This window comes from Lepidochelys kempii, chromosome 10 (genome assembly GCF_965140265.1).
Source record: "Lepidochelys kempii isolate rLepKem1 chromosome 10, rLepKem1.hap2, whole genome shotgun sequence".
In the NCBI taxonomy this organism is placed as follows: domain Eukaryota; kingdom Metazoa; phylum Chordata; order Testudines; family Cheloniidae; genus Lepidochelys; species Lepidochelys kempii.
In genome coordinates, this window is record NC_133265.1 from 17,509,565 (window position 1) to 17,535,755 (window position 26,191).

The 26,191-nt window shown below is 45.2% G+C and overlaps 2 protein-coding genes across 2 annotated transcripts in view; one reads left to right on the plus strand and one right to left on the minus strand.

The window, feature by feature from the left end:
- Positions 1-1,342: 1,342 nt before the first annotated feature.
- GPR139 (G protein-coupled receptor 139) lies at positions 1,343-25,736 on the plus strand. Its single transcript, XM_073362276.1, has 2 exons — positions 1,343-1,515; positions 21,934-25,736. Exons 1-2 carry the CDS (start codon positions 1,395-1,397, stop codon positions 22,866-22,868), a joined length of 1,056 nt encoding a protein of 351 aa, XP_073218377.1. The 5' UTR covers positions 1,343-1,394; the 3' UTR covers positions 22,869-25,736.
- IQCK (IQ motif containing K) overlaps positions 20,273-26,191 on the minus strand; it is a 210,225-nt gene continuing 204,306 nt past the window's right edge. The window contains exon 10 of the transcript XR_012161133.1: positions 20,273-20,341. The gene's annotated coding sequence lies outside the window, so the exon portion shown is untranslated. The remainder of the gene's footprint in view (positions 20,342-26,191) is intronic.

Here is a 26,191-nt window from a genome sequence, read left to right on the forward strand (position 1 = left end):
AGACCTACGTAGCCCATATTTCAGCAGTGTGGAGACAGTGCCAATACTATAATTAATATTGAGTTGGTGTTTCCATTTTACAGGTGTAAACCCTGATTTTTGCATTTATCACCCCATCCAGGGCCTTTTCAATTCATAACTCAGAGTTGGGACTTAACAGACAGGCAGAGCAGTAGTAAATCCTGTTTGCCTCCCCCCCTCCCCTTCTTTAAATGTAACTGACTTGTTTGGCAAGTTTGAAAACAAAATCCTCCCCCTTCCATGCCCCCTGCTATGACAATCTGTTCCCCTTTCACTAGGAAGGCCAAGCCGGGTCTCTTTCGCACACTGTTGGCTTTTGGAGAAGAGCTCTCCAGGATGAGTGGCAGAATTTTCTCACTCTAGGACCCTGCTTCTGGGTCCAACAACTGATCCAATCTGGTGGCCTGCAAGGTCATAGTGCAAATAATCGCGTCAGTTTAATCAAGCTTTTGGAGGTCCGATCCTGCTCCCACTGACTTCAGTGGCTGCTGGATCAGGTCGTCGGGCTCAGCCCCTCCAAGTATTCAGGCGACTAACTCCCGTAAGAGAGCGGGTCCTTGGTCACGGGGACGCTCCGCTACACTGGGAGGACACAACGCCTTTGTGGTGGTTTAACGTAACCCCACCAGGACGCTGCCTGATGCCAGAAAATCTTATTACCCCGCAGCAGAGCTCAGCAGCAGGGCCGGTGTCTGGAGCGGGTCTCCCCGCCAGTGGAAGGGGGGCTCCCTGCGGGAAAGCCTGCCCAGCCTGCCCTGACGGGGAAAAGCAGCGGTCGGGCACCGCAGCGACGCCCACCCTCCCTGCAGGCTGAGCCATGCCTCCGGCTGCACGCCCGGGGCTCGCCGCCAGCCCCCTGCCGGCCACTCGCGGCCCGCTGCCGCGCTGCAGGCACGCGGCTCCCGGGGCGAGAGCAACGAGCGGGGGCTATTGTTCGCTTTTGTGTGAAGGGCGGGGGGAGGCTGGTGCACGCCCAGCCCCGGCCCTGGGAAGGCGGGGTGGCGGCCGGGGGGACGCCCAGTCAGGGGAGGGGGAGGCAGGCGCCCCGCGGCACTTGCCAGGCACCCCCGGCGCTGGGCACGGGAACCCCGCGGTGAGCCCAGGCCGGCGAGCAGCAGCCTTGCAGCAGGGCCGCCGCGCCCCCGCCTCTCGCTGCATTGCTGGGAGCAGCCATGTGTGCGCGCCATGTGCTGCGGGCGGCCGGGCGGGCGCGCTTGCTGCCGCTGACAATCCCGGGCGCAGCAGGTGCGGGAGGGCGGGGGGAGCCCGCGGGGGCGCGGAAGACACACGGCCGCTGATGCTGGGCGGGAGGAGGCTGAGCATCTCTGCCCCTCCATGTGCTGACGGAACAGCAGCAGGAGAAGGACAACCCAATGGAGTACAATCACATCTACGTCCACAACGGCTCCCTCCTGGCTCACCACAAGTATGGCTGTGGCTTGGGATATGTACCTGTCATATACTACAGCTTGCTGCTCTGCCTCGGGCTGCCAGGTGAGTGCCACCCTCTGCCCGGCTCTCCGGCGGCACCCCAAAGGCTCTGCCCGGCCCCAGAGGATCGCCCTTAAGAGACGAGGTTTGCCTCAGTCGGTGCATTTTAAAAGCAGAGCCGTGACCTTTTGTTTAGGAGCAACCGACTTATCCTGACATCTGAACTCAGCCAGCAAGTGGAGAAAGTTTTTAGTCTTTAAGGAAAGACTCCGAGGGATGGAGCGGAATTATTCTGTCTCCAAATCATTTTAGAATAAAAAGCAAACAGTCTTGGAGCCACTTACGCTGGAAGACAGTTGGGGGCGGGGGTGTTGCACGTGTATATAGTTATAGGTCAACGGTTAGAAAAAGACTCATTCAAAATCAAGTCCTGTTTGCAGTATATGTTCACTGAGACCCGTTTTTTTAAATGACATGTCCAAGGTCCCCACTGCACAGAGCTCCAAGAAAATTCTGATTTTAAGAGACTTTGGCTGTTTGCAATACAGGAGTACTTTCTTATTGGCTCACTTTCGTTGGTACATATTCTCACGGATGAATGTGTGTGTGTAGAGGAGCAAGGCATTGTTCTACTGTTAATACCTTTATATTAAGGACAGGGATCTTTACAGATCCAAATATACAAGACAATAATTCTGCTTTTGGATGGGATTTCGGGTTAGGTGCTTGTTTTACATTATTGGGTAAACCTTCTCTCTGTCTAGACAAATAACAACAGTCTCTTCCTAACATTGTTGCTAAAACTTTAGAAAAACTCCAGGCATTATCTTTAAAAAAAGAGGTGGTAAAATTCTAATTAAAGTTAAATATTGTAGTGTGTGATGGGTGTGGAACTTTTAATTTTTAAATACACTGGAAGCTTGTTTTATTAACCTATGTGGATTAACACAAGACATTTCTTAGATGATATACTTATTAGGATATGTATTTTACATGTATACTTCTAGGTAATGTTTTTTCTCTGCTCTTTAATGAGAGGTCTGTCTTCTTCTCTTTAATGAGGGGGGAGAGGGATTAGCAAACAGTTCCACTGCTTATAATGCACCTGTACAAGTGCTCTCTGGTTCAGAACCTGACATACATCATCTCAGTTCTTAATCAAGTTTCCAAAATAATTAATTTGGCCATTTCAAGTAGAATGGTATTGAGGACTGGAGGGTTCAGGGGATTGGCATTGGGACATGAAGTCATGTACCTGTACGCTGCCTGCCCATGTGAGGAGTAATCAAAAATTGTTACTGTCAGATTGCTGCTGGCTCATCTCAGACCAGCTCCCAGTGAACAAGGGTAGCTTTAGGAACAAGGTATCTCAGATTCCACACATGAGCAAGGAACTGTGACTCCACAGGATTCCACTGAAGAAAGTAGCTGGTCAGCTAGAAAACCAGCATGCTCCAGGAGCCCATCCCTATAGCCTGGGCAGCAAGTTAAAGAGTCTAGTCAGGCCCACATGACCCACTGGTCCAGGGGTCTGATCCCTCACTCACTGAAGTCAATGGCAGTACTCCACTCATTTCCTATGAGTGCAGGTGTGAGCATCAAAAGCTCATCCCAAGAATATAGACCAGAGGCCAGCTAGCCAGAAAACAAGTTCTCCCGCAGAGAAGGGGAAAAGATGAGACAAGTGACACCAGGAGACGGGAAAGAGAGGAGGGGCTCCTTGTTTAACCATGAAAGGTTAACCAGTCTGCCTCTAGAATATCAGTATACCTGGAGCCTGCACTGCCATTAGACAGCGCAAAACCCACCACTGCCACAACTGATTCGGATTGGTATGTTTGTCCCAGCACAGGGCAAGCACTGAGTAAGCTGTGGAGACTGCACTTTCTCACTCCTAGAAGTGGTCACATGAGGTCATCACTCAGACATTTTGGTAGGGAAGACAGTCTGTGCTATACCAGTTCTATGGCTAAACAAAGGGCTTCGGTATCCAAGACTCCCAGCACTACATGCAGAGAAAACCCATGGTTTAAAAACTACTATTTAAAAATATCTTTAGTAAGGATTCCTCTTGACAAGCAAGAGTAGAGGGAAATGTTAGAACATTTTTATTTGTCAAGATGAATCAATATTTTTGATAATGCAGTATATAGTTATATACATACAAAGGTGCATTTAAAACACCTTGTAAATGGCAAGCAGCACTGATAAGATGTTAACAGATTTCTAAATGCTTTTTTTCACCTTAGCTGCTCTTGTTTAGAAAATTATATTCTTCAAGCCATTAGTTCATAAAAATTTTCGAATCAGACAGTGAGAGCCCTGTGTCTGAACAGTGGCTACAATACATATACAATTGGTACCCAGCACATGAATTTAATTCACTGTGCCTTTTTTTCTTCTCTATAAGTAAATTCTGATGCATGGCAAATCATTAAGAGAACTGCACAGTTAAGTCCTGTATTTAGCCACAAAGCATGTAAAGCACAGGCAAGCCTCTCCACTCTGTAGCCACGCTGTGCCTCAGCCCTGACTTAAAGGGACCCCACCAGCCAGGGAGAAAAGGTACCGTTTCCATGCTCATTCATTCCTTGGCCTCTGTGCCATGGCAGTCAACAATGATGCCATTGTGGACTCTGATACTGATAGGATACTGATTGGTCCAATAGGAAGTGACCTATACCACCTTAAGAATATACGAGTAGGAGGTTATTAGGAAGCAATGAGGTGCTACATCTACCTAAAATTGGGAAGATCCTTCATGCAGACACTAGGAAATCAGTTAATGAATGTTCTGCCTATACTTACACAACTGCAGATGTAGAATACATTCTAATTACGAACCTACTGTGATCCACCCGGGAATGTACGGTTAGAGTTAGTGCAAGGGTGATGAGCAAGGGTGATGTGAATTTTTCCTGGAACATACATCCATTTGATTAGGAAAAATGGCACTGACAATAGTAAAACAAAACAAAATAAAAAAACCAACAGAACAACTTAATCATAGAATAACAGAGTTGGAAGGGACCTCTGGAGGCCATCTAGTCCAACCCCCTGCCCAGAGCAGGACCAATCCCAACTAAATCATCCCAGCCAGGGTTTTGTCAAGCCTGACCTTAAAAACTTCTGAGGAAGGGGATTCCACCACCTCCCTAGGTAACGCATTCCAGTGTTTCACCACCCTCCTAGTGAAAAAGTTTTTCCTAATATCCAACCTAAACCTCCCCCACTGCAACTTGAGACCTAGGTGACCTCTTGATACTGATACCTAGAAACTTGATACTACAAGCCAAAATGATGCCTGATGTAACTCCAGTGAGTTCAGAGGAGTTGTATCATGGATACATTTGGCTTACCTTATTCAGTGTATGTTATCTGAGGATAACACTGACATTAACATCCAAGAGAACTGTACATATATGGCATGCTGAGTGCATAAGATATTCATGGATTTCATTCTGGTATTACACTGGTGCTTTTAAAAAATACTGTAGGGGTATCTGAGTCTCCTTGTCTAAATGATAAAGACCCCGAGGTTCCCTTGATTGAGCTAGTTTTTTGTAATTCTGAGAACTTGAAAGAGAGGAGGATCTAGGTTCTGGCCTCACACACAGATATAGTGTCTGTGCAATACCTTGTTGAAATGCAAAGGTTAACTGTTTGCCACTATTTTTAAAGGTGTGATAAAATCATTTTATTATTGTTTGGATTTTTTGTCCTACTGTAAAAAGGAAATGTCTTCAGCTCAACAGCTTTGCATGGAGACTGCATTGTACAACATGGATGCACACAGCATGCAGAGGGAGTAAAAGAAGCTATATCCCCTCACTTGTATGGCCCAGGCATAATTGCTGCCCCTGCTTTCAGGACAGCTCAGGGATTGCTTCCTCCCTATCCTCCTAGGGGTTCGGAGAGTGCCGAAGAGGGAGGGAGAACAGGGACATGACCTCATCATACTGCCCCTCCCCCCGATTGGCCTGTGGAGAGTAACTGGCACACTAGGAGGAATGAGCTATGCTGCACCCCCATAAAGAGGTATGGCACCAGATGTGCTGCTCCTGTATGCCAGAGAGCCATCCCTCCCAACGCAGGGTGGCTGCACACCACCCAAATGCAGATTTGTTCCTTAGAGGCACAGATGAGCCCTGAGGGAAGAGGAAACCTGGTTAAACATGGATGGCCGAAGGTTAAGTTGTGCTTCCTGCAATATACTTTTGCAGGCTATTCTAACTTGGGGATAGATGCTACAGACCCTCATTCTCACTAGGTAACATTTTATCACATGAGTAATTAGGCCCAGTAACAGGAGCAAGGCTTACAGAAGCAGGCCCTTGATCTGCAGAATCCAGCCTCTCAGTGCAGAAAGCAAGAAAATGTGTGTCTGGCAGGAGCAGAGTGCACAAAGGCTGCTGGAAATGTAGGTACAGTAACTCCTCGCTTAACGTTGTGGTTATGTTCCTGAAAAAATGCGACTTTAAGCAAAACAATGTTAAGCGAATCCAATTTCCCCATAAGAATTAATGTAAATGGGGGGGTTAGGTTCCAGGGAAATTTTTTTCACCAGACAAAAGACTATATTACATATATATATATAAAATGTGTGTGTGTGTGTGTGTGTATAGTATAAGTTTTAAACAATTTAATACTGTACACAGCAATGATGATTGTGAAGCTTGGTTGAGGCGGTGGAGTCAGAGGGTGGAAGAGGGTGGGATATTTCCTGGGGAATGCCTTAGTGCTAAATGATGAACTAGCACTCGGCTGAGCCCCCAAGGGTTAACACATTGTTGTTAATGTAGCCTCACACTCTACAATGCAGCACAAATGGAGGGAGGGGTGACAGCATGGCAGACAGAGACACATACCCTGCGTGTGGGAGAGAGAGAGAGACGCACATTGCCCCTTTAAGTATGCTGACCGCACTCTAAGTAAAGTTGCCTTTTTAAGTAGATCAGGAAGTTGAGACAGCAGCTGCTACCAGCAAGCTCCCTCCGTCCTGAGCCCTGTCGTGTCCTCCCCTGCTCTATGGAGAAGGGGTAAGCGGGGGAACAGGAGCAGGGGAGAGGGGGACACCCTGACATTAGTCCCCCTCATCCCCCCAGCCCGCACAGCAAGCAGGAGGCTCCCAGGAGCAGCTCCAAGGCAGAGGGCAGGAGCAGCACATGGCAGTGGGGGGAGGGACAGCTGAACTACCAGCAATTGATAGCCTGCTGGGTGTCTGCTGCACAGGGAACTTAGGGGAGCAGGGAGCTGATAGGGGGTTGCCGGTCCACCCTGGTTCCAAGCCCCCACCAGCTAGCTCCAACGGGCTGCTTTTTCTGTAAGCACTGGTCAAAGCAGGTGGCTGCCAAAAAACTTTATAAGGGAGCATTTATAACTTTATAAACGAGCATCGTTCTCTAATTGATCAGCAGCGTAACAACAAAACAACGTTAACCGGGACGACTTTAAGTGAGGAGTTACTGTATGAGGGACATGCAAACTCCATTGCATGTTATTCAGCAATCACCACATAGTATTCCTGTTTCCAAGCACCTGAGTAAAGTGCATTGGATCCTTTTGTATCTTATAGACTCATAGACTTTAAGGCGAGAAAGGATCATTGTGATCATCTATTCTAGGGGTTCTCAAACTTCATTGCACCGCAACCCCCTTCTGACAACAAAAATTACTACACGACCCTGGGAGAGGGGACCAAAGCCTGAGCCCACCCAAGACCCGCTGCCACTCTGGGGGTGGGGAGGCAAAGCCAAAGTCTGAGCCCCACCACCCCAAGCAGGGGGGCCAAAGCCCAAGGGCTTCATCCCCGGGCAGGGAGCTATAACCTGAGCCCTGATGCCCGGGACTGAAGTCGAAGCCTGAGCCCCAGCCCCAGGTGGTGGGGCTCAAGCTTTTGGCCTGGGCAGCGAGGCTCGGGCTTCAGCTTTGGCCCTGACCTCAAGCCAGTCTAACGCCAGCCCTGGTGGCTCCATTAAAACGGGGTCACGACCCACAGTTAGAGAACCGCTAATCTAGTCTGAACTCCTGCACATTGCAAGCCAAAGAACCTCAGCAGTGTTTTTACAATGTACCCCTGAAATAGGCCCCTAACCTCTGGCTGAGTTACTGAAGTCCTCAAATCCTGGTTTAAAGATTGCAAGTTACAGAGAATTCACCATTTACACTAGTTTAAATCTGCAAGTGACCCATGCCCCATGCTGCAGAGGAAGGCAAAAAAACCCCAGGGTCTCTGCCAATCTGACCCTGTGAGAAATACCTTCCCAATCCCAAATATGGCGATCAGTTAGACCCTCTGTATGTGGGCAAGACAAAAATCATATCAACATAACTGCAAGACAGAAATATTACAGGAAGATTTGCAAATGGGAAAATGGATATATGCTGTGTTCCAAACTAGAAGAAAGAACTCAGTTCAACCATTGTTCATTAAATGGAGTTCACATAATAAATGGGCACTAAACTCTCCAGCACCAATTTTAGTCAAGGGGAATCTTTCCATTGACTTCAATGAGCAGTGGATGAGACCCAAAGTGTGTGGATGGTACCCTGTTTGAGCAGGAGCAGGGAGCTGATTTGGCAGCACTTGTGACTGGTATGAGACTAAGACAGTAAGAATAAGTGACTGATCCAGTAGCTTAGCTAACAAAGAGATGCTGAGAGATGTTATACTACATTAGGTTGGGCTAGTGCATAGAGATGGACAGAACTGCTGCATAAGCGCTTGAAATGAGTTCCTTTAAATGGCAAAATGATTGTCTGTTTTTAAAGAATGATGGATGCTGAGAAAAAAACAGATCCATAGCAATCATGCTGCACAAAAAAGGGTGACAGGAAGGAGTGTGTATTAGAGACCTTTAGTCTGGTCAATATGTCTGGGGAAGTGTCTGCTAAACTGTCCCCAGTTGGAATACAAGGTCACTGGAATGAAAGGCAGCATCCATATAATTTCAGAAGGGGACATCGTTGTGCATCAGATGTAGTACAGTACTACAGTACAGAACACAACTGCAAATTTCTGGACAGATGAAAAGGAAGGGGTATTGTGTGTTGTTTTGCCAGGTCAAGGACTGAGTGGTAAGCAATGGTGTTCATGCTGAGACAATGTGCAATACATGGAAAGCTTAGCAGGCTGCAAAATACAAAGATATGTGGAGGGAAAATTACTAAAATTCGTTTATCTGGGAAGAAACACTCGAGCAGAGGTTTTTCCTGGAAATGACAGTGGTACAAAATATAGAGCAGAGTCAATTTTCATGTTGAGCAGGCAAATATTTGCAGAGCCCCCAGGAGCTGTTCTAGGAGCGTAGGATCTTTGAAAAACATTAGGTATCCTTATCACGCAGTCCTGCTATCCTCTTCTCCTTCCCCCACCCATCTACTGCTCAGCTTTTTAATGCTCCCTCTCCTCTTTTTTTTTCTGCTCGCCTCAAAATAGGGGGCATGACTCAGCAGAACTAAGTCAGCAGGAGCATGTCCTTCACAACATAAATCAAAACAACTTACCCTATGCAAAAGAAACAGAACAGGAAGATTCCCCAACCTGGAGTTCATCCTGCATTCAGCATCTGGTACAAAGCCCCTCCCTACACACAGTCATTTTCACCCATCTCCCCCACTGCCTTTCCTAGAGCTCTGCCCCTGACTGCCCCTACAAGAGAAGGGGAAAGTGAAGCTGGAGTTAACCCCTTGTCTACTGGGGACCCTTGCAGTGCCCCTGCACTCTACCACAGTCTTCTTCCCCTGAATCAGTACATGAGTAAAACAGTCAAATGTCCAAATTCAGAACGTGCTGCATCTGCCTCTCTAACAGTGACCTGGATGGAGGGGACTGTAGATAGAGCATCCTTAGGACAACACCATATCATTTTCATTAATCCCATCTGGCTACGTTCTACTCTGCTTATAGGGCAGGTGGGACTGTTCAGAGGAGACAGTAGAGAACAAAGCAGAAGCCATGCTGCAAGCCTGGGACTAGGAATATTTAGGGAGACCCAAAGGAGTCACACATCTATGTGAGCATCAAGCAGGGGCCTCTAAAATAAAGTGTTATTTACAGTTTGCTTCACCAGAATTGTTCAGCACTGCATGGGACCCTCCTACCACATGAGCCCCTCGGATAACACCTGTTTAACTTCTTCTTCCTCCTTGGTAAAAGACAACTCAGTCTAGTTACTAAGGGTGTGTTTCCTTTAAATGGGTGGGGATTTTTTAAAAAACTTGAGTTCCACTCAAATTAATTAATTGATTACAATTAATTTGAGTGAGCTAACATGTTTGTACTTGCAAGTGGTGAGACTCCACAAACGTTTGTTTTGGTACAAATGATTGTGAAGTATCCAGACTAGCACATCCAAATGCGTTAGCGATCGCAAGCCAGAAATCTCTAGTGTTGATATACCCTCCGTTGCTAAAACACAGCCAAATTCTGAGGGCCTTACTAAGGGCTTGTCTACATTGTGGGGTAATGCACTCCATGGGGGTGTGATTTCTGAAGTGCACTATTGTGGTGTGCAATAATTGGTACGTGTGGACACTAAAGGTTCCCTAGTTTACTTTAACACAATGCTACATTAAAATGCACTAGAGAACTATTAATGTCCAATAGGTTAGTGCACTGTAGAAATGATACTCCCATACAGCGCATTCCCCCCCACCATGCAGACAAGCTTTTAACTCACTCCTTCAGGCAGAAGTCCCATTATAGTGTGAGCAAAGCGGGCCATGAGATCTGAAAGTGTGGACTCCCACTGAATTGGGTGACAAGTCAGGAAGCCCTAAAGGCCTGTAGTTGTGGATCTCTGTACAGGAAAAGGACTTAAGTTAATACAGAGCTAAATCCTCTCTGTTATTACTTAGTAAGGACTTCAGGATATGGCTCACTTGTACTGTTCATACTTGTATAAATATTGTGGCCCAATTTTTCAAAAGAGACTAATGATTTTGTCTCACTTTTGACTGGTTAGCTTGAGACACCTTAAGGGCAGCTTGATATTCAGAGTAACACTGAGAACCCACCTTTGAAACCAGGCCCCTTTAAGTCACCTCAAATTGGGAAGCCAAAATTTGAGGCATCTAGAATCACTTTTGAAAATTTAGGTCTGCCTTTGCCCAAAGTGACTTGTCCAAATATTTTTAACCAAAAACTAAAACCCTTGCATATTCTTGGCACTATTTTGTTAAGCATTCTGTGTCTTCATTTAATACAGGTTTCCATTAGGGAACCATGACACTCTGATAGGAAGACAGCAGTCCAGATCTTGAGAAGATGAGTTTTGGAATTTTTTATCCCCTCCACACTGGTTTACATGCCTTAAAGCACTCCCTGCCATTCTTCCCCAAAGCACTTCTGCATTGCAGTTATAATTGAAGAAGTGGAGTATCACCATCCATTCTATTTCAGTTTTGATCAGGAGACCATAAAAATGCTTGAGGACAGTACACCTATGAGGCTAATTTCCTTCCACTTTTGTGTGCTTGCTTTTAAGATACATTAAAACCCAGCGCATTAAAATAATGGACACAGATATAATTTGCAGAGTATTGAGGTGCATAACGAGGAAGGTGCTTATTGTTACAGGTTTAAAAATAAATATTCTTAACCTCTGCCCTCCCCCAATACCCAAGACTGTTTCTGAAACCTGCTTTGAGCTTTTTCAGTGTGGTCAACTGTAATAATGGGCCTGATCCTCTGAGGTGCTGAGCGCCTCCCTGAGTACTAATGTGCCCTCAATTGCTACTGAAGTCATTGGGCCTGATTCTCCTGTCACTTACTCCAGTGTAAATCAAGAGTAACTCTGTTGAAGTCGATGAAGCTGCAGTAGCATAAAACTGATGTAAGTAAGAAGCGAATCAGGCTCCAGTGGCTTCAGTGGGAGCAGAGGGCACATAGGATCTTGTAGGACCAGCACCTGTGTTGTTACAGTGCAGCCTTCTTCACAATACTGCCAGTAGGTGGGGGAAGGAGAGGGAGACTTAAGTATAGTGTTTTATTTCCCTGTCTTTCATGGGCAGTGGGTGAAACTTCCCATGGGGGAGGCAAGCTCCTTGTCCTGCCTCTTCCACTCACAGCCCCACCCACACTCCACCCCTGCTCTGCCCCAGGCCCTGCCCCCACCCACCGCTGACTCGCCACTCACCTCTTCACACACACACACACACACACACCCCGAGATCCTCCCTCCACTCACCTCCTCCCTCACCCACCTGCTGCTTGCCTCCTCATCCCCCCGTGGTCCCCCCGCAAGACCCTTTCCCCTCCTGCCACAAGAACCCCACCACCACCTACTGTGCAGCTGGCTCGCTCCTCACCCTGCTGCTGCCCCCGCCCCGTGACACCCTCTCCCCTTTTCACCTTAAAGCACTGATAACATTCCCCAAGGGAACTGAACTGGCTCAATTGCCAGATAGATTCTCCTCTGCTTGGAAGGGAGGTCGGTGTATGCAGTATAGAGAGAGACGAAAACCAAGGCTACCTGCGCCAACCTGAAGCCTAATCTCTCCTTTTGAAAAAGTGCTTGTCTGTGACAGACTGCATTCAGGCAATAGTTTAATCACTTTTCTTACACAAAAAGAAAAGGAGGACTTGTGGCACCTTAGAGACTAACCAATTTATTAGAGCATCTGAGGAAGTGAGCTGTAGCTCACGAAAGCTTATGCTCTAATAAATTGGTTAGTCTCTAAGATGCCACAAGTCCTCCTTTTCTTTTTGCGAATACAGACTAACACGGCTGCTACTCTGAAACTTTTCTTACACAGAATTCCCTGCCAGACTTGTTTACTTAAACTGGGTTTGAATATAACGTCTATATCAAGAAATAAACTCACTGGCTACATCAGCTCCTCCTTGAGCCAGGTGAGCAGTTACTTCTGCGTACAGAGAATAACGGAAGGATCGTCATTTGGAAACTGTTTTTAACCCCAATAACACATTTTCCTACAATATAAAAGTCAGCTGAATGTGGCCAAAGGCTTCCTGGGTGTTGGTGAATGCCTGTTAAATGGCTTCATTACCACTTCAATGGCTCTTTAACAGTTTCAGTGATCTCTGCTACTAGGTCTCTGGAAGGCTTTTTCACTGTGTAAAATTAGGCTGTGTCTACACTACATGAATAACGTAGCTGGAGTCGAGGTACCTTAGGTCAAGTTACCACAGGGGGTCGACGGCAGAAACTCTCCCGTCGACTTACCTTACTCTTCTCGTCGATCTGCAGTCAATTTGGCGGGTCTTCACTAAACCCGCTAAATCAACCACCGGTGGATTGGTCTCAGAGCGTTGATCCCGGCTGGAGTGTAGACCTGCCCTTACTCATGGATCCCCTCCGCTTGCCTCCTCACGTCTGCCACTGACTCCCCGCTCGCATTCTCACATGCGCACCCCCCGTGGGGGGTGAGGAGAGACGTGGCCGGCAGCTGCGGGGACCTCCAAGGGGGCCAGTGAATGGGGTGGAGGAGAAGAGAGGAGGAAGATTCACCCCAGGCAGCAGCAAGCTGTGGGAGCCTTGGGTCAGGGTCAGAGCAGGAAGGGGAAGAGGCGGGAGTGGGGGGGGAGCACCATGGTCCAGGTGGCAGGGACAGCTGTGCTAGGGAAGGCAACGCTTCCCCTTGCCTATTATATCTGCTGCCCATGCTGTCTATTATAACATACATATAAAAAGATGCACTCACACTGTATATATGTACACATCTATAGCTGTACAGATGTACACACACGGGCCCAGATTCTGAGGGGCTCCTGTGCATTCCTTGTAGTTCCTGTGCTCTGTGGATTCCATGGACAGGAAGGAGGCAAGGATGGAGCAGAACGTTCACCCTGCATGCACAAAGAGCAGCCTTGGAGAGATTGTGCATGCCAGAATACAGGCTTACGGTGCTGCTCCCCACTGGGCCCCTCTACTTAGGTCATGGCATAAAAAGCCCCAATCTAGCCCACAACAGATCAGGTGTGTTAACACAGGGGCCTAAAATGCCTTACACTGTGAGAATTAGGATGTGGTAAGTGCGAGGAAAATGAGGCCTGTATTATATCAAACACAGCTTCCTTCAGTATAGTGCATTAGTCCTAGAGTTGTACCACTAGGTCTGCTCCATCAGGCAGGCTACCAAAATCCTAGTCCAGCAGCCTAGGAAAATCCAAAGGCCCATGCTGTGCAAGTGAAATGCATTACTCACTGTCTGCCAGACAAGTTACTGTATAGACCTGCACTTTAAAACCCTGGATGCGCTGACTGACTGACTAGTCTGAAAATGAATATTGGCCAGTGGCCCTCAACACAGTTACCTTGTAAATGCCCTTGAAGAGCTGAAGAAATGGATCATTTGCTCACAAAATCTTCTATTTTGTTAAAATCTCTCTCTGGCTCTGACCAGCCTCCTGGGTACAACCAGTACAACACTTTGGGAAGGGTACAGAATACATAGTGCTCTTCACCAGAGTAAGGTGCAATGGCTAATCAGTACCATGTGCAAGGAAAAGGAGGTGGAAGGCCAGTTTTCATTGTCAGATTCAAGTCTGAGGCATTGATCAATCAGCACACCCAGGATTTTTAAGTGAATGTCTGCAAAGTAGTTCATGGCAGGCAGTCACTAATTCAGTTTCACCTTCATAGAGTGGAGTTTTGAGTGACCTGACCAGCTGAATAATAGGGTAGTATTTTTCCCAGGCAGCCTAGTAAGTCTTTTCTATTTCCAGTTTCATTTTCACCTTCCAATCTGAGGGGATGGTCAGTCAACGAACCCAGGATTTCTAAGGATGAGTCACATTAGAGCTTTTTCTTGAGGAGCCCTACCACATACTATTATACCATAGCCTTTGTGCTGCCCTGCTTCTCCTTCAGCATGGACCCTCTTCACACCCTCCCTGCAGTTCTGCTCTGGACTTTGCCATTTCCCACTGCTGCTTGCACTGCAGAATGACACTCTTTGCCATTGTGCCTGGTGAGAGATGAGAGACACAGAGAAATGGTTTCACTTGACTCGTCTTTCTCTGCGGGAGTGCGTGTATGAGTGCGTCCCATTCTTTGGTTCCCAAACAATATGACAATAAATAATCAGCCTTTTAAATCACTTCTCACAGGTATCCTCTGAGGAAAAGGAAGGAAGATGTGCTGTATCAGTTGCAGCCTTAAAGTATCACATGAGTGGGTCACCTGGCAAGCCCTGCACTGTTTAACAAAGCTCTTGACCACAAGCCACCATATTGAGAGACAAGGGCAAAGTTTGCTCCCCTAAGCAGGCATAAGTTCACTGAAGTTGCCCCCACTTATATTTGGTTTGAATTTGGCCCATAGTGCTTTAGGACAGATCATCATTTACACTGTAGCACTGAATTTATAGAAAATATTGGGGTCACCTTATCTTTTTCTCTGATAAATTCGATCTAAGTTATTCTTGGACATGAAAATTAAACAAAAATTCTAGCCTGCTACAGCAGGCACTATTAATAAATGAATGTTGAGTAGCAAAAGTCACCCGCTGGCAATGGTTATGATACAGTCACCACCGAGATCTCCATACCAGTGGTTTTCAACATTTTTTCATTTGCAGACTTCAAAGGATTTAGTGCAGATCCCTTTGGAATTCTTAGACATAGTCTGTAGACCCCCAGGGGGTCTGCAGACCACAGGTTGAAAACCACACCCTTACAAAAAGAAAAGGAGTACTTGTGGCACCTTAGAGACTAACAAATTTATTTGAGCATAAGCTTTCGTGAGCTACAGCTCACTTCATTGGATGCATTCACGAAAGCTTATGCTCAAATAAATTTGTTAGTCTCTAAGGTGCCACAAGTACTCTTTTTCTTTTTGTAAAAACAGACTAACACGGCTGCTACTCTGAAACCAGTCCTTACAAAGTAGAAGATAAAAGCCATGGTAATCTCAAATGTGGTAAATGTTGCCATTTGATTCTGTACTGGCAATCACACTAACATTAACTACTGAGAATAGTAAATGTCTAGTTTTTAATGTTGTCTACTGTTTTATAATACATCGTCTAGTCCTATCAAGCATCTTTGTTCCTCATTGTATATTTTCTAGTATTTTGAATTTAAATATTCAGGATTTTTTTTCATATATAAAGGGCCTGTCAATATAGTGAAAGGAAATCATTATTTGAAAAGTTAAAAAAATGAGATTACATTTAAAATTGCATAACAATATCTTTATGTGAAATGCAGGAAGTTGTAATATTTGACCTAAAGAATAATTTTACACACACTCTCTCTCTTTTTCTTTTTAGCGACAATCTTATTCAGTAAAAGGCGTCCCTTATATAGGGTTGCCAACTTTCTACTTGCACAATACTGAACACCCTTGTCCCACCCCTTCTCCAAGACCCCGCCCCCTGCTCACTCCATCCCCCCTCCCTCTGTCGCTTGCTCTCCCCACCCTCACTCACTCGCTCATTTTCACCAGGTTGGCTCAGGGGGTTGGGGTTGGTAAGGGAGAGGGTGAGGGCTCCAGCTGGGGATGCAGGCTCTGGGGTGGGGCCAGAAATGAGGAGTTCAGGGTTTGGGAGGAGGCTCTGGGCTGAAGCAGTGGGTTGGGATGCGAGAGGGGTGAGGGCTCTGGGCTGGGGGTGTGGATTCTGGGGTGGGGCCAGAAATGAGGGGTTCGGAGTGCGGGGGTGGTCTGTGGGCTGAGGCAAGGGTTGGGGTGCGAGGGCTCCGGCTGGGTGCAGACTCTGGAATGGGGCTGGGGATGAGGGGGTTGAGGTGTAGGAAGGTGCTCTGGGCTGGGACCAAGGGGTTGGAGCACGGGAGGGGTCACGGGTCTGGACAGCGCTTACCTCAAGCAGTTCCCAGAAGCAGCAGCATGTCCCCCCTCCGGCTCCTACGTGGAGGTGTGGCCAGGCGGGTCTGTGCGCTGCCCCTTCCACAGGTGCCGCTCCCGCTGGCTGTGCTTCCTGGCCAGTGGGAGCTGTAGAGCCAGCGCTTGGGGCTGGGGCAACATGCGGAGGCCCCTGGGTGCCCCTACACCTAGGAGCCGGAGAGGGGACATGCCACTGCTTCTGGGAGCCGCACGGAGCCACAGCAGGCAGGAAGCCTGCCTTACCCGTGCTGTGTTGCCGACCGGACTTTTAACGACCCAGTCAGCAGTGCTGACTGAAGCCACCAGGGTCCCTTTTTGGCCGGGTGTTCCAGTCAAAAACCAGACACCTGGCAACCCTACCCTTATATGACCTTATGGATTGTTTGTCACCCAGTAAGCAACAGCCATAGTAACTTTATTTAGCTACCTTAGAGACTAACAAATTTATTTGAGCATAAGCTTTCGTGAGCTATAGCTCACTTCATCGGATGCATTCAGTGAAAAATACAGTGGGAAGATTTATATACATAGAGGACATGAAACAAGGGGCGTTACCATACACGCTGTAAGGAGAGTGATCACTTAAGGTGAGCTATTACCAGCAGGAGAGCGGGGGACGGGGTGGGGGACCTTTTGTAGTGATAATCAAGGTGGGCCATTTCCAGCAGTTGACAAGAACATCTGAGGAACAGTGGAGGGTGCAGGGGGGAATAAACATGGAAGTGAGCTGTAGCTCACGAAAGCTTATGCTCAAATAAATTTGTTAGTCTCTAAGGTGCCACAAGTCCTCCTTTTCTTTTTGCGAATACAGACTAACATGGCTGCTACTCTGAAACCTTTATTTAGCTAGTTTATGATACTGAACTACCAAACCACACAGTGGCATAACCCTGCTATCCACTTAACTTATAAAGGAGATTTCACTGCATGCAGAGTCTGTTTGTTACGCACAGAATATATTCCTCAAAAGTAACAAGTGTTTCTGTTTCCTGCTTAGAAACACTCAACTGCTATTCTTTAAGCTCACAAGCTGTGATAATAGGCAATTGAAGTATTTCTATAATTCCCCCATAAAACAGATAATATTTGAGGTATGACTATAATCCATAAAAGCAAGGAAACTAAAGGATATATTGTGCCTTCCAGACAACACTTGGGGAAGGTACAGAAAGCGCTCCAGGAGGCCAGAACCCTGGGGGAGTAGGAGAGATGATGAGCACTGCACTGTCTTCTCCAAGAGTACAGAATCTAACTGCTTCTGCCCCTGACCAGATGTGCACCCCTTTACTCCCTCCACACCTGTCAAGGTCCCAATGGTGCTAGCTTTGCATTGCACAATCCTTGTGCCCTGAACTCCTTGCGCCCAGACCCTGCCCCCTTTTGTACCCCCACAGGGGCTGAACACGTTTGTTGCTGAAATTCTCTCCTAAACCTGTGATGCTCTGGCTTTATAGGAAACACTGTAAGAAAGGATCACCTCTGACACAGTAAGCAGACCTTGGAGGAGTTTCTACTTGGAACTTGTTTACACTAATATTAAGTTGACAGCAAGGTGGGGTGTGGAACGGGAGTAGATCAAAGTGCATCAGGGACCTGTTAGTGTGCAGCAGCAGGGTCCTCACAGACATTTAGTGATCAGCAGGCTAGTGTGGGGTAGATTTACACCCTGTTTGCAGCAAACTAAGTGTTCATGTAGACAATCCTTTGCTGTAAAGTCCACATGGGATTCAACATCAGAAGTAAAGGCAACCGAGGACCATCTCTCACTTCAGGCTTTTCCCTGACAGATGATCTCTCTTAGATGCCTAGAACCCCAAAGACATAGGGCTGTACAGGCCAATGCCAATGATCTGAATTGCGCATTGAAACACACAAAGTCAAGCAGACTTTGGAGGACAGATGAAATTCTCTCCTTGCATACAGCTTGGCTGAGTAAGCAGGCAGCCAAGTGCTGCCCTAGCTGAGGTTTCTGAATGATGTTTGGGTGCAGCTCCCTATTGACTGCACTGCATTATTCCAGTCTGGATAACTGCAGTGGAAGGAACAGCCATGCAAGAAGGAAAAAAGCTCTCCTGGACACTATTGCTACCTGGATACTAGAAACCCCCAGATAATATATCGTTAGGGCAAGAGGCAGATAGATCCCCTCTATTGAAGGGGATAAATTGAACAGTTGCTCTGACCCAACCCACTAGTCTCATCTCTTGCAGCCTCCATCCTTGGCTCTCTGATAGATGTTAGGAAAGCCAAAGTCCTGTACTGCAGTGAGTAATGCAGCCTCAACTTATATTTGTCACCCCCTAATCAGCTCCCACAGCAGTGACCAATCCATTCCAAATCTGAATGATCTTATCCACGAAGTAGCCAGAAAATGTCCAGAAAGAAACATGCACCAGTGTGTCCAAGTCAAGCCAAACTGAATTCACTCATGTGTTCTCCATCCCTAACAGACCCAGCAATCGGGTCTCTGCATATGCTATGGTGGACGAGGACATTTTTTATCTTTACCACCATTAGAATGCATAAAAGTGACCTGTCAGGATAGGGCAAAGAGAGCAGATATCTGGGAATCACCATGACAATTGCAGAGGGCAATATATTATTGTCATTATGGTATGGTCCACTGGCTGAACAGCATTCTCCCCAGTTTCACCAGGCACTAGCCCTGGAGAGGGCTCAAGAATACCACAGAGAAGAATTCTACATTGCCAGGGAGATGGACAAAGTGAGTAAGTCTCCTATGCCTCTCTCCATACTGTACAGAGCAATGAAGGCTATTCCTGAACTCTCTGCTGAGGCATTATCATGCTGGCAGTTTTCTGCTGAACCTCAGTAATGGCGTTTATATCTGTTCTCACTAAGTAAATGATATTATTGTATTTCATATCACCCAGCCAGCAAAATCACTAATGTGATTCCAAGAAAAGTTTTTCCAATACAAGATACTGTAGCCCTTGCAGAAAAATTGGATAGTGCTTCCCTGTACTTTGGCAGATCAATTTTCTAATCCAGCTCACAGGGCAAAGCTAGCTGGCATCTTGGTATACACTGTTACTGCTGGCCTTGGTAATGGAGGAGCACAGAGGCAGAAGCTGCCCATAAATCCACTCAACTGTGGGGGCCTAGAACTAATCAACACCTCCCACAAAGCAGGCAGGAGGAAGCAAGGCCAGGGTGCCTGGAAGATGTGCATATCCAGCTTAATTGTTGAAATTCCAACCAGAACCTCTGACAAGGGCAAATTGCCTCACAGACACAGCCTTCCTCACTGCAGCAGTCTATGGGTGACTCAAGTTTACAGTATTCTCAAAGGAGATGCATACACTGGGTATATTCAGGTTACAAGGTGCCAGGCCATGAAACATGGCTGGCCAAATCCTATAGTAATTTCTCAGTCACATTAAGTTTTCTGAGTCCAGGATTTTCGTGATTATATATTGTTCATTCTATCTCTGATTGCCAGATAGCAGATCTTATTGAGAGATTAAGGTTTTCTTGAAAAACAAGGAAATGGAGCACTCTGCCTACCACAGCCCCCTGATGCTGCTCTAAATTGAAATCAATGGAGTTACACCGATGTAAGATTGGTGTAACAGAGAAGGAGGGTCAGGCCTGGTATAATCCCTAATGCCAGAAAAACTAATTTGAAAGAAAATCTTAAAATAATATTCTGGGCAAGGTTCTACTTTACATTTCATATATATGGTTCTGACACCTTGATCACGTACTGTTTGGCTTAGCTATTCTACAAGAGTTTGCTTTGTTTCAGGGGTGTGATTTTAATCATTCTCTTGAATTTTGATTGATCCCAGAACTGGAATGTCGATGGTGGTTACTCCTGTCATTCATTTTGTGTGACCCTTTTCTCCAGTAGCTAAAAACCTGCTTTGAGAAAGCAGGCTCGGGAGGCCTTCCTAAGTCAAGAGTTGTCGTAATTGCCAAGTGATAGTTAAATAATATGCATTCTCATTTCAGTTTTAGGACACATTTAGGGCATCATTACTTTTACTTACATAATTTCTGCTCTTTCTGATATGAAAGTCCTCATAATTTTTCTTGATTTGCCTTGGGAGAGCAATCTGTAGAAGAGGGAGAGGTAATTACAGCACTTATGAAAATGTCAAACACAAATATTTGGCAAGCCATGCTGTCAGTAAACCAAATCTCCATCTTTGTTTAAACACTACTGTGGCCACTCTAGCCACTTTGATCAATCTTTGGATGGGACTAATCTACCATACCTTACTCTGATGAAACTGCCAATGGTAGCAATAGGAGTTTTGCCTAAGACAAGACTGCATGATTGGACCTAATGTAATGTAAGCCCTTTGATATGTTGGCAACTTGTTGTTGTGCTATTTAAGCAACATGTAACCCTTCTTTTAGGCATAGGTTGTGTGATGGGCATACTGGACAGTGGCCATGGGGCTGCAGGCAAAATCCTGTCTGAGCCAAAGAGGCAGTGTACGGGATTTCTTCAGTGGTGTTGAGTCAAATCATACATAATTCAAAGAGTTTTACTCAAGTATAAAAGTTTAATTTGAACTGCATTTTTCCCCTTAATGGCTCAGGAATACTCCAGTAGCAGCAACAGATACAAGGCCTCACTGTCAGAGATGTATCCTTAAGGAGTATCTCTGGCTAAGCAAGGAACTGTTTGGGGAGTAGATGGATCTGGTGGCAATAAGGTCGATATGGATCCTGAATGAAGAGCCAGCAAAACTGTCATGATAGAAAAGGCCTGTGAAGTGCTGAGAGCCTCAGGCATGGTTCTGAGTGCCTCACCCTGCTCAAGTGAGAATTGAGGAATTCTTCACAGGATTGGGCCACAAAATGATCAAGTTAAGATGACCTATCAAGGCCAGTTTGATTTCCAATCCTTTGCCATAGGGTTCAAACACACACACACATGCACGCGAATGAGCAGGGGAATCAAGTGAGCTGTAACAAAGTCCCTTTTATACCTTCTTTTTTCCCTTTCTGTCATGGAAAAGGGAGAGGAAAAGGCTGGGGAAAAGAAGAAGAAAACAAAAGGGGGAAGGGGAACTAACTGGAAGCCAAAACAAAAAAGGGTTTTTTAGTAAAAAGAAAAACACACAACAAATTTTTGAAAAAACGAGTATTTTCCACACCAAAACAAGTTTTTGTAAAAAAAAAAAAGGGGGGGGGGGCATTTTTCATCAAAAAAAAATTTGACAGACTATTTTGACCAACTCCAAACAGTTCCTGTCTCTTCTATACAGAGCAGCTAAACCCTGGCTAAACACAGTGGTACAGGGCTGGACTGAGTTGACAGGCTGACTAGATTGAATTAGGCACAGACAACATAGGAGTTCACTCTTTGGTTTCTTGAACTTTAATGAAGATAGTTCTGCTACAGCACACCTGAAATGTAGCTACAGCTCAATCAAACATTCAAATAAGGCTAACTCTACCTCCCGTTTCAGAGTAGCAGCCGTGTTAGTCTGTATCTGCAAAAAGAAAAGGAGTACTTGTGGCACCTTAGAGACTAACCAATTTATTTGAGCATAAGCTTTCGTGAGCTAGAGCTTGATGAAGTGAGCTGTAGCTCACGAAAGCTTATGCTCAAATAAATTGGTTAGTCTCTAAGGTGCCCCAAGTCTTCCTTTCTACCTCCCGTGAAACTAACTGAACTTTTCTGTCTCCACAGCAAACATCCTGACAGTCATCATCCTGTCGCAGTTGGTGGTTCGCAGGCAGAAGTCCTCCTACAACTATCTTTTAGCACTAGCTGCTGCTGACATACTGGTACTTTTTTTCATTGTCTTTGTTGACTTTTTGCTGGAGGACTTCATCTTGAATAAGCAGATGCCTCAGATATTGGACAAAATAATTGAGGTATTGGAATTTTCTTCCATACATACGTCCATTTGGATTACCGTGCCATTAACAATTGATAGATACATAGCAGTATGTCATCCGCTTAAATATCACACTGTCTCCTACCCAGCTCGTACTCGAAAAGTCATTGTGTGTGTGTATATCACCTGCTTTTTGACCAGCATTCCCTACTACTGGTGGCCCAATATTTGGATTGAAGACTACATAAGCACATCTATACATCATGTCCTTATCTGGATCCACTGTTTTACTGTTTACTTGGTACCGTGTTCCATTTTCTTCATTCTGAATTCAATCATTGTGTACAAGCTCAGACGAAAATGCAATTTCCGACTGAGAGGATATTCCACAGGGAAAACAACAGCCATTTTGTTTACTATAACTTCTATTTTTGCCATACTTTGGGCACCAAGAATAATCATGATACTGTATCACCTCTATGTATCACCTTTAAACAACACTTGGTTGGTACATATTGTCTCAGATATTGCCAATATGCTAGCACTGTTGAACACTGCAATTAATTTCTTCCTCTACTGTTTCATTAGCAAGAGATTTCGCACAATGGCAGCTGCGACACTAAAGGCTTTCTTTAGGTGTCAGAAACAACCAGTTCAGTTCTATACAAACCATAACTTTTCAATAACTAGCAGCCCTTGGATTTCCCCTGCCAATTCTCACTGCATCAAAATGCTTGTTTACCAGTATGATAAAAATGGAAAACCTATAAAAATATCACCATGAAAAGAAGGATTGTTGGTGTCTCTGGATGCATCTTCTTTTCAAGCCGTTACATCACCAGGATGTAAACTGCTGACATGGCTATTTTTAAAAGTGGTCAGTTGATTTCATTTCCCTGACAGACTAAAGGCAGATCAGACTGTAGGCAGAGAATGGGAGTACTTCATCTGGGGAGTTGGAATGAGAAGGCAAAATGCCTCTTTCCTGTTACATAGCATTTTGAATATGCTTTGGAGTACAAGTCTTTATGTTAATTTGCTATCAAGTGTCCATGTGCAAGCATTGATGCAGTACAGTTGTTGGGGGAAAAGCCACGCCGAAGTTGTTTAATTGCAACCATAAAAAAACTTCTGTGACCATGTAGTTGTCTTCACTATTGACAAAGTGAATGCTTTACGTACTGTGGAAGGTATCATTTGCACTGCGTGCACTTGCCTAAAACGATGTGTCATTTCTAACATGAAATATCGCTACACGCAGTCCCTGCTATTGAGGACTTTCTGCAGTGAGCAATCTGGAAGACATTTGAACTGTGACAAGCCCTTCCAAGCTCACTTGAACTCCAGGCTTGAACTCAAGGCTCAAGGATGGATATTTCACCTGTTACAGCCTTGGCATGAAAAGCAGTCCTGCAAGCTGCCAATATTTATATGCTTTAAGTTGTTTTATCTAAGATAGCGGCCAGAGGAGAGGAGTCTGAGAGGAGGGGGAAGGAGGTTTCTTCAGCCAAGAACAAAAGTAGAATATTTCTCCAGTGACTTTAATTAGACTCTCCAAAAGCCCATAAATTCGGGGCCCAGTCCTGCACGGTACAGCGGTCCCATGGGGCCCGATTCTGTGAGGTGCTGCATGTACACTGAGCAACATTTTGTAATTAATTTCAGGGAGATTTGGGTTGGGAGGCCCCTGGGTGCGTGAGCCCTCTCTGCAGTTACCCCAGAGTGTCAGCTCCTGTCTCTTGGGGCTGACCTGGTTCCTGGAGTCCCAGCTCCTGTCCGTTGGCTCTCTAGCCACAACATGTAGATGGGGTCCTCCCCTTGTGATGTTGCTCCCCTTCCCTGGCCCTTGCACTGTTGGATTGCCAGCCTCAAGGTCCCGCTCCCACACTGCAGGAGATAACATCATTAAATCAGGAGTCGGAAATTTTTTGGTTATCAACAGGAGTCTCCCTGACATGCTAGGAGACTTGGTGAGCCTAGCGATGTGTTTAATGAGAAATATGGACACCACAACTCCCATTGGAGCCAATGAAAATACTCAGCACCCCCCTTGACTGGGCCTTTAGAAATTATACATACAAAAATTAAATATTAGAACTTGTTTGGGCTATGCTATCACAGATTTACCATTTAGTTGTTTAGTTTAATAGTCAAAAATCTGTGTGTGGATTCAACATATTAAAGACTCCACAACAGTAAAAACAAAGACTACCAAAAATGCAGGGCAGTGAATTTTAAGGTACTTTAATTAGGATAAATATTTAAATTCTCTTCCTCCACACTCATAAGAAGCATTTCAGGAACTCTGGTAGAAGACACAGGAAGAAGATATCTACATCAGGCTACTGAGAGGCATTTCATTTGCTATTATCCCTCTTTGTTGTTGGTATGTGGTCTCACAAAGCATGAATCATAACACGTGAATTACTTGTGGAGCACTTAACACAGGCCTTAACAAAGAGTGTAAGATTATGTTTCCTTGCCTGGTAAACACAGTCACAGCTTTGTCTGTGAGCATAGGGGCTTCTCAACTGATAACTGCAAAAAAGAGGGAAGCTCAGGGTTTGCAAAGTGTCAGTATATGTGCCTCATTGTGAGCAGGAAGCTCACAAAAGACCCAATGCTGTGACATCCTGAGATTCTCCGAGAGGGGGAATAGAGGGCACTCAGCACCTCCTAGAACTAGGCTCAATAAAATCTGCAGGTATTGAACAGTCTGCCATACTTTGAAGTCTTACTATGTTTTAAGAAATGCTGAGTACCCACGAGTCCCGACAGCCTGATTCCCCACTGCCTTGCTCCTCATGTAACCATTTACTCCTGTGTAAAGTGAGTGCAAAGTGGATGTATACAGCCACCAAATAAGAATGCACCGTGCACAGACATAAATGACAACACAAGGCACAGGAAAGATCAGGTGATTGAGGTGATATACTTTATTGGATCAACATCTGTTGGTGAGCGAGACAAGTTTTCGAGCATACAAGTAGAAAGCAGTAAAGTATGAAGTCCAATTTATCTGGTCCGACAGATCTTTACCTACATGAGAGTAGGGCTTATTTGGGAAAGAATGAGACTACTCAAGCAGTAAGGATTTGTAAAATTGGGTCCATTATGCTCAGATCCTCAGCTCCACTGACTTCAGTGTGAGTCCAGGGTGCTCAGTATTTCCCTGCAAGGTGCTAAGCACCTCCTCTATCAGGCTGCTGAATTATATAGTCTAATGATTTTTCAGTTCAATCAGAAAGGGGTGGGGGATGGGGGGGAATGTGCCTGAGAACAGAATTTGACCCTTTCCCCCAAAGCAGCATGGCAAGAATTAAATCTTTTGAAATAAGAAGAGAGGAAAAAAACAAGCAAACAAAAACCCACCCTGTGATCTTTTCACACTAATCTTGACAAAACGTGATGTATGCAAAACAGTAATTGCAATAATAGAGCATAAGGAAACGCTAGGTCTCTGAATGTGTCATTACCGACAACTAAATAAGGGTAAAATTATTAGCTTCTTTACTACTGATTTACTTATTTATTTATTAGTCTTTGTCCTTTTCCCCGCCATTCCTCAAGCTCTCTCTTTATTCTCCTTCTGTGTAAATTGATATTAACCAAAGTTTACCTTTTTAAAAAAGGTACTAGCTATTTAATTTTGGGGAAGACACTGTATTGATCTCTTTTTTATTTTAAATTTGTTATGAAGAATGCTAGTCTGAGTTACATGTGAATATGTCAAAGTGCAATATACCTATATAGAGTAAGTTATTCATTTTTGAGAACGTTATCTAATATTGAAAACAAAATGTATTTATATGAACATTTCACTATTCTACTTAATATATTAGTAACCTTACATAAGTAATTGAATGTTTAAGTTTTTTTAAAAGATGCATATATTTCAGTTCAGTATATGGAATTATCTGCCATATACATTGTGTGATTTATTACTTTTCTTACCATGATGTTGGTCCTGAAAACTAGCAGTGTAATCTCTCTTTTGTTTCCTACTTATATTTTTTATTTTAATAAATGGCCATATTTAAAATTTTAAAACTCTTAGTGTGAGGATTTGATTTCTGAACTAAAGATATTCCACCAGGTTATTGTAAT

Bases quoted from the DNA above. Each gene is read 5' to 3' on its own strand.
- GPR139 (XM_073362276.1), top strand. From the start codon at position 1,395: ATGGAGTACAATCACATCTACGTCCACAACGGCTCCCTCCTGGCTCAC. The intron at 1,516-21,933 runs GTGAGTGCCACC...CTGTCTCCACAG, and splicing joins GCTCTGCCTCGGGCTGCCAG to CAAACATCCTGACAGTCATC.